Source organism: Drosophila gunungcola, chromosome 3R, assembly GCF_025200985.1.
Source record: "Drosophila gunungcola strain Sukarami chromosome 3R, Dgunungcola_SK_2, whole genome shotgun sequence".
Taxonomy (NCBI): Eukaryota; Metazoa; Arthropoda; class Insecta; order Diptera; family Drosophilidae; genus Drosophila; species Drosophila gunungcola.
Window position 1 is genome coordinate 5,139,917 of NC_069139.1, and position 8,946 is coordinate 5,148,862.

The following is an 8,946-nucleotide window of genomic DNA, read 5'->3' on the forward strand; positions in this document are numbered from 1 at the left end:
GCATATTCGCATATTAATAAAATATTTTATTAAACACACGCGCCGCCAACAAAAGATGATGGCGATGGGCGATGGGCGATGGGCGATGAGAGGATGGCTTGGCTAAAAATTATGCTAAACAGTATTTTGGGGGGGCTCCCAAAAAAGGCTGCAAACGAAGCGAAAATCGTGATGTTGCTCCTTGCGATCTTGAATGCTGCACGCGCATTGCCAACAAATTTTTGGCGGCGTCTCTTGCGACACATATTTCTGTGATCCGAACGGAGTGGATTCTGTCGAGTTCTTTTTATTGTCATTTTGGTTTTCGAGGCGGGGGGCTTGGGACCTCGCAAACTGGTTTGCCGCACAAATTTCGACTGCTCAACGAGCTGGCAAACATTGACAAATGTTAATTAGAGAGGCGTCATTTGTTAGAGCCCATTACAGGTGGTCCGATGGCGGCTAGCCGAGTTCTCGGTAAGATTGTTCTATATTGATAGTTTAAGTTGCCATTCTAGGAAGCAATTTGCCGGGGAGTACAATGACTCGCTGTCTGATTAATAAGCCCCAGCATTCGGGTTTGATTTGGTTATCCGGCGAGATCAGCGCTAAAGATCGGCACAGGCAAATGTCGCAAAAGTCATTTGTAAACTTGACACTGCAATGGGACCACAAGCCAAACACGGCTGCACAAATGTATTAGCCGCAATTTATCAGCAGCAGCACACAAATGTTGCCGCTGTCGTTGTTGCAGTTGTTGCAGTTGCTGTTGCTGCTGTTGCTGCTGCTATTGCTGTTGCATTGACAGCGGGGGCAGCAACAATGCGCTAATATTCAATATTGTAATTGCATTCACAAATCGTGCCGAGGGAGCTCGAAGACCAAACCGGCAACATGTTGCTGCTGGCTTGTGCATCTGCAACTCCTGTTGCTGTTGCTGCTGCTGCTGATGCTTCTGCGCCGGCTGCTGCAAAATTAATGAATGCTGCTGGCCGGGGCTCTTTGTATGGCCAACACTGACCGCTCGCTGTGTTAGACAAATCACAACAACAGCAGCAACAGCAACATGTTGCTGCCGTGCGTAAGCTTTTGTCTCGCCTGCTGATATAAATCGACGTGTAGCTGCTTTTTGATTTAACAAATTAATAACGAGGCCCGGTAGCCGTCTTATTGATGATGCCACATCACAAGGCATATTCGTATTCCTCTAGATATATATATATATATATATATATATACATATATCGCATGTATGTGTATTAAGATTGTCGCGTTCCTGGAAATCGCGGCTGACAAATGACAGGCCCAGGCTTCTCGGCAGCAAAGACTTCCGGCCCAGTTCGCCAGAAGCAGGCGGCGAGCTTTAAAGGAGCAAAACTGGCAGTCGCCATCTTGGCCAGATTGATGCAGCAGCAGCAGCAGCAGCAGCAGCAGCAGCAACAGCAACACGGCAACGGCAACACGGCAACATCAGGCGACATTGATAGTGATTGAAGGACAGCTGTTCACACTAGGCAAACTAGCCGCCGTCCGGCGAACGTCAAATTAGAATGCGAAACGTGTTGCCAATGGGAATGTTGCTGTTGCCGTTTCTGTTGCTATTGCTGCTGCAGTTGCTCGTTGTAGCTGTTTGCTGTTGCTGTTGCTGTTGCTGTTACTGCTGCAACGGACAATGGACAATGTGGCGGCACCTTTGGCTCTGCGGCATGCAAAACAGCCAGAGAGCAGAACAGCAACAACTGTTGCTGGAGTGCAAATTAATTGAAGCATCGCAAGGCAATGTCAACGACAGCAACATCACGTGTTGCATGTGGCATTTTGGCGTAGGCTGGGTTCAGCCTGCCAGCCCCAGCACATTCTTATAATTATGTCATTTAATTAAGCAAAGACAGTTTGCTGTGCCACGACTAATTAAAACATCGCGCCAGCAGCAACAGCAGCAGCAGCAGTAAAGCAGCAGCAGCAATACAGCAGCAACAGCAACAGCAACAGCACAGCAGCAACATGTGCGGTGGAATGAATGACCGGCCACTGTCAATGCAACGGGCAATATAATAACGCAAAACAGCGCTTCAACTTTGCCGCTCAATGGATCGTACGATGTAAGGAATGCTTCCAGGAATTTGGGTCATAATTAATGTGGCATGATTTGGCAAGACACTTTAATCAAGGCGAATTAAATAGAAAAAAAAAGGGCGGCGGCGACGGCGGCGACGTTAGGGAGGGAAATGCGGGAGCAACTGCCACCCAAAAACTGTACATCAATCATACGCAGCGGTGGCCCAGCTGTTCAATTGCAATACCATAACTCACTTTTATAGGCCATCCACTCGCACACAATTCGCTGAAAACCTGCGCACCGGGATTAAGATTTGCCGCCGAGATTCTGGCCAGGCACGCTATATTCGCTATATTCGCTATAACATACATCCCATAAGCCTCGTGGTTGCAGTCGGTAAATTACAAGAACTATTACGGGCCCAGCCCCACAAAAGTCCAGGCCACTTTTTCTTGGAAAACTCAGTTTATGCGCTTTCGGGCCTTTCTGGCCTTTCTGGCCATTCTGGCCACATGAAAATTTATGAGTGGCCAGCGCTTCAAGTGCAACACCTGGTAGCAGGCTAGTTTCGAGTTTAAGTTTGTATTTGAGCTTGAGTTGACTGGTAAAAATAAAAAAAAAAAAAATAGGAACAGGAACAAAAGTGCGCACTCAATGGGCCCGCATCGCATTTGATATCCTTTGTAAGTGCACTGCCCACTGTGCGTGACATTTGCGTTAAGTGGCTGTGGGAACTTTGGGCCAACGGAATTATGAACAGAAGCCAGCAAAAAGTTTTCATTTGCCCGATTTTACCCAGACGATAAGCCGAAAAAGTTCGCCAACAACAAATGAAAATGCACGACTCACACACAAAAATATTGTTGAAAAACTTGGACCGCAGATATCGCTATCTCTATCGGGGCATCTATATCTCTCTCTCTATCGCAACCTCTCTCGTTCGCACACATTGCGCAGTGCGAGTGCAATGGCTATACATATTCGGGCAGTTCGAATTGCAGGCAAAAATATTCAAACGTTCGGCTGGGGTAATTAAAAATAAATTTTATGCTCGAGCTTTAACAGCCGACGGAGTCAAGAGACAGCAAAAAAAAAAGTAGTAGACATCTAATGACATATCGAATTTTTGATGCTCTAATTTTAAGGCCTTATTTTAATGATATTTCCTAAATTAGTTTTATATGATTTATTTTTTGAATACTCCTAGGAATTAATATTTTCCAACCTCTAGCACATTGATTTAACAAATGGTGATAAAACGTTAATTAAAAGCAGATTATCTTAACGGTCCTCACATTTTAAAATCTTTATTTTAAATTCCTGACAAAACATTCAAATAAATGATAACCAAAATACCTTCTTTATTTCCATCACCCAAATACCCCTTTGTCCCAAGTGTATAATCATGGCTAAGACAAATAGTGAAATACCGAAACAAAAAAAAAAAAATAGAGACCAAAACAACAGTTTGTGTTTGTATATATTTTTCATCGAAAATGATTGTGAAAAAAGCGGAGTCAAGATGAAAAAATGTAGAAAAATAAAACAAAAGCCCAGATAAACACAAAAACACACACATACACAGAAACTCGAGTCACGGGGCAGAGACAAAAGTTATTGCCAAAATTTTCGGCATGTTTGCTTTTGAAATTTAAATTTCACATTTGTTGTCGTTGGTTTTTATGGCCGTGGCTATCATAAAAATTTTCGAGCTTGGCATGTGAGCTCTCTTTTGAGTGTGTGTGTGTGTGTGTTGGCCATTAAAATTGCATTGGCTATGTCTAAGCCGAAAAAAATGTGATGCCGCCCTAGTTGCTTAATTTGCCACTAATGACAGCGAGTAAAGTCGACCGACTCGAGCCGAGCCACTCATAATTGACAACTAAATTGGCCAACTTACTGGCTTGGAAAGGCAAAACCCCCCGATTTAAGCCGCCCCGAGATGTGACATATGCAGACTAATGAATTTTAAAATCAACGCTCACCACAGGTGCCCATTTCGTTATGGATGTGGATGTGGATGTGGATGCCAATCCATTCCAATCCACTCCCCAGACAAACTGTCTGTCAAACGATTCTCGATTTGAATCCCAATCCCCGAGCAGAGTGCATGAATGAATTACGGCGGCGGCGATCGCTGGGGGATCGCTGGATGGCTCAAATCAAGCATCAATAAAGTCGGCATATGAATAACATGAATTAAACATAAATGCAAAGGGAACGGATAACCAGCTTCTCCGATCTGATTGATCACTTTGCAGTTGCATCAGCAGCAGCAGCAGCAGCAGCAGCAGCAGCATTCCAGAATTCAGCACTGTTGGGCACTGAATTCACTGTTCACTGGCACTGGCACACAGCGATTTTAAATTAAAATTTTGCACACTCGAGGAGCAGGAAATAAATTCAGCGACCACGCTGCCACTGCCACAGCCACTGCCACTGCATTGATGCATGTCACGTTTGGGTGTTCGTTCGGCTGCGGCTGCGTTTACGTGGAACTGTCAAAATGCAAACCGAAATAAAGCCCAAAAAGTACAACAACAACAAAAAAAAAACCAAAACCAAAGCCCAACAATGGGCCCAAACAGGCTAAGTGCCAAGTGAAAATGGTTTGGGTTTGGGCTTGGGCTTGGGGCATCAACTGTCAAAACTGACAGCAAAGTCACAGTCGTCGCAGCCCAGAAAACTGAAAACTGAATACCGAAAGCAGAAAACACAATACAGCAACAGAAAGCAGAGCCAACGGTGGCTCAAATTGAAAATTAACTTAGCGGAACTGGATTTTTTTTCGGTTTTTGGAGGCGTGTGAACCTAGCACTCATACAAACACACCTGAGCAAAAAAAATAAAAATATTAATGTCGTCTGCTTGGGTTTTTTTTTTGTTTTGGGGGGGGCTACTGCCCTAATGAGCATAGATCATTTTCTTTTTGACCTAGGAACAAATTTCAGACAATTAGGAGAAATGTGACTTGGAGTCACTGAAATAATAATATACATCATTTATGTTGATATTCTCAGTTGGCGGGGAAAAACTTTAAATCGTAGGCCATAATAGAGTTATAAAAGCAAAGAAAATTAGTGTAACTTTCGTTTTGTTCTCATCAAAGTCTTTTGGGAATAAAAAAAAAATTGTGGAATAATAAATTTTATATAAAAAGTAGTAGTAACAAATTTAACTTTACTGACTCATATGATCTATGTTCCTAATGCCTTTTTAATCAATTGCATTTTTCCACTAAAGAATTAAATGGTTTCGTTCCCTTGTTTCACGCCTCAATCCCATTGCTTTGAGTCCTTATCTAGTACCTTAATTTCAGGTTCCTGGGATACAATCTAGCTGCAGGATAACGGCGATTTCTATCGACCCATTCCATTTCCTCAATTTCGATGGCGGCCAACAGGAAACGCTCACTCAGCAACACAAAAAAGGCGCGAAGCAATCGATTTGTGGGCGTTGGGTGGTGGGCGGTGGTGGGGCGGCAACACCCACGCACTTTGTAAAATACCAACCAGAGCGGCAAACTATCAAGCAACCCCCGCCAAAATACATTCATTAAAAACGCATTAGAAATGACATTAGAACAAATGTCCAAGGGGTAACCAAATACCAAAAAAAAAACAAAAAAATGGAAGAAATTACTTAAATACACAATAAATCGAAATGGTGGTTAGGGCTTTTTGGTACTTTCCCCAAAATTTGTTTAGTATTTATTTGGAAAATTTCCATAAATCTGGATTCAGTTTACTTGGTTTTATTTGATATTGAGGGTTTTGTACAATCTATGTACAAAAAAACTGCTTTTATTAATGACACCAACTTACAATTGTGAAATACAGTTTGTTTTTAAAGGCAGGAGTTTTACTTTTAAATAATTTTCCATCTAAGAATTCTCTTAAGTTTGATATAAATAGGAAGCCAATTGTAAATGTAAGATTCACACATTAAGTCGTTGTAAATATAAATATAAATAATAAACCAATTGTAAGTCATAGATTTTTCCCATTTTACTAAATTCTACATGTCATTAGATATTGCATTTACTTTAAATATGTTATCTCAATAAATTTTGTTGATACATTGAATATATACTCTCTGAATATAATGCTATGTTGCCATAACTTTGAAATATAATATTTTCATTTGATAAATTCAATGCAAATTTATTAAAGGTCTTCAGAAATGTTTTTTAACGATTTGGATTTAAAACTTCTATGTATAATATATAATTTTTGGCAAAGTATCTTTGAGCAGTACATTTTTAAAATCAAAGTTTTACACTTTAATAGAATAAGTACCAATTGAACTGTTTGAAGAGATCTTTGGAAATTTCAAATATAAGTTCGAGCAGTATACTTACTGTGCTGATGGTAGCTGGGATAGTAGCGCCGGTGGTGTCCGTTGCTCTCCAGCGCGTAGAAGGCGCTCATGTCGCTGGTGTCCAGTCCGGAGCCGCCGCCGCCGCCGCCCAGCGCTGCGCCCACGCCCACACTGCTGCCCGCCGAGCTGGCGCCGCTGGAGAGGCTGTGGTGGCTATGGGCCAGGCTGCTGCCGGCGCTGCCAAGGCCGTTCGTTTGGGGCGAGACGCCGCCCCCGTTGCCGCCGCCGCCGCCGCCGGAGGAACCACCGCCGCCCCCTAAGCGCGGACTGTCGTACCAGCTGCGAGCGGCAGCCTCCGCTGTTGAGGTCATATCCATTTCGAGTATAATTTTGAATGTTTTTCTGTGCTACCGGGGGGCAGGAGGAATCGGATTCGGAATCGGGATTGGGCCTCTGTGTTTCCGCTTGTCGAGTGCCTTAATAGCCACACATTTTTCTGAGTTCCGAACACAAAACAACTCTCTCTCTCTCTCTATCTGTGGAAGTCAACAAGAAATATTCGACAACTTTAGCAACTGAAGTGCAACTGGGTGTCTGCTGTTGATAAGATTTTAACGGTAGCCCGGCGTTATCACTCACTCTCCCTTATCGCGAGCTTTACATTTTTTGTTCAATTGTTTTTATGGCTTTATGGCTGCGCGGTACAGTTATACAGTTAAACAGTTATAGAGTTATACAGGATAACCACGAGTTGATTTACGATTGGACTTTTGGATTCGCTGCGTAGTGTGGTGAGTGTGGGAATTGGCAAAACTAAAGAGTGTAGTTTTTGGCATTCATCGGTTGATTGATGACCGATATCCCGCCCAAGGGACCTAATAAACATGTAGCCCTAACAATTGCATTGTCACAATGTTTACACACACACAGAACACAGAACAAAAGGTATTTCGTATCTGCGGGATGTCAAATGCAGGCGCCTGAGATACAGATACTTGACGAGCAGGTGTGTGTTTCTAGGTGTTCCATGTGCCGATGTGTGGGCCCAATTAGACGCGATTTAAAGGTTTATCGAAGAGCTTGAATTGCTAACTGGCATCTGTCTGTCTGTCTGTCTATCGGTGGGGTTTCTTACGGCCCAAGATATATCGCCATATCGCAGAGACAACACTCCTATATTGATTTAGACAGGTAGCCGAATTTTTGGGGAATTTTTGGCTTATCAGCAATAGATAGCATATATGTTTGTACTGCGAGCTGTGTGCATTGCACTCGTTGATTTCTTTTCGAAATGATTACTATCAACGGGAGTTTTTTTTGTGTTTGCTTTCTTTGTTTGCTTTTGGCTTCAAAAAAAAATATTAATAATACAGACCAAGTTGGACCCGAGCTTGTGTGGACTGTATCTTTAAGGTGCCCAGATGCCTATCGTTCAATTGACAATTGCGCTACGAAAAGAACGGCGATAAGGCAACATAATTTGTTACCTCCCGAAGGTGGAAGAAAAGCAAATAACCATTGCCTTGCCTTTTGAGTCGAAAACTCAATCAATTTATCTATCTATCGGCTGCAGAAGCAGCTCTGCGATAAGTGAAGTGGAAAAAAAGAAATAGAGAAGCAAACACTTTTCATTAAATGTCTTCTTGTTTTTGTTTTTTCTTCGTTCTCCGCGCGCTTTAGTTGATAGCAATAAATTGATAAGCGCAAGTGCCAGATTTTTCGAATGCTTGTGTCAGCATTTCTGTTTTTTTTCGTTTTTTATTTTTTTTTTTTGATATTAGGGGCTTCAAAGGCTGATCGCTCGATAAGGATAATGAATTTCACGGTGGCTAGCGTTAAAAACTTTTGATTTTGATTTTTTGTTTTTTCTTTATTTTGTTTTTCTATGATCGTGGATCACACATTTTGATCTTACATTTTTAGCACACTGTTTCAATCACACTGCTTGTTTTTACTGGGTTTTCTTTCTGTGGTTTTTCTTTTGTTGTATTTTTGGTACACTTCTTGAGCTCTGTGTGTTTTAGTAAATTTGCCGACGCGTTTTTCGAGCTTTCTTTGTTGTTGTCGCGGCGAGACGAGAATCGATAGCAAAATACGAACGAGCGGACGCACGACGATAACACGCTTGCAAACACGTCAACAGTTGAAATCGAACTGAACGAACACGAGCGCAAAACAGGAAAGACTGGCGCTGCTTGCTCTTTGACTAATACATGCGCACCGGAAAACCAGTTTGCATGAGGCCCTGCCTACGGGTGCGCGTGTGTGTGTGCTGGCACATACAAGATGGTCGCACTGTCAAGCAGTGCTCTCTGGGGGAGAGAGCGAGGCAGATATACAGTATCTGAAAAAAACAATATGCCTGTCACTCTTGCGCCTCAGCGAGAGGGGCGTGTTTTTTTTGTGTGTGTGCAGGTAAGGTAACCGGTTGTTGTTGCAGTTGCATATTCCTTGTTGTTCTTGTTTGTTTGCTCCGCTCGAGTGCATCGTTCAATAATCTCTCAGCGGCACGCCTCTCTGCACTTGACGCACACACATATAGGCAGACAATCCAGCGTTTTGCTTGTCTGTTCGCTCCGCTCTCTGTT

The 8,946-nt window shown here is 42.7% G+C and overlaps 1 protein-coding gene across 3 annotated transcripts in view; it reads right to left on the reverse strand.

Annotated features, from left to right (window-relative positions):
- Window positions 1-8,529, reverse strand: part of LOC128263860 (GATA-binding factor C) — a 38,750-nt gene extending 30,221 nt beyond the window's left edge. The window contains exons 1-2 of one of the 3 annotated variants that reach the window (XM_052999190.1): window positions 8,274-8,529; window positions 6,399-6,890 (exon numbers count right to left, since the gene is read on the reverse strand). In XM_052999190.1, coding sequence (XP_052855150.1) covers window positions 6,399-6,735 — 337 coding nt within the window. In that variant the 5' untranslated portion in view covers window positions 6,736-6,890; window positions 8,274-8,529. Of the gene's footprint in view, window positions 1-6,398 lie in introns of all 3 variants that reach the window. The other 2 variants (XM_052999147.1, XM_052999229.1) reach the window with 2 other exon arrangements.
- Between the last annotated feature and the right edge of the window lie 417 nt (window positions 8,530-8,946).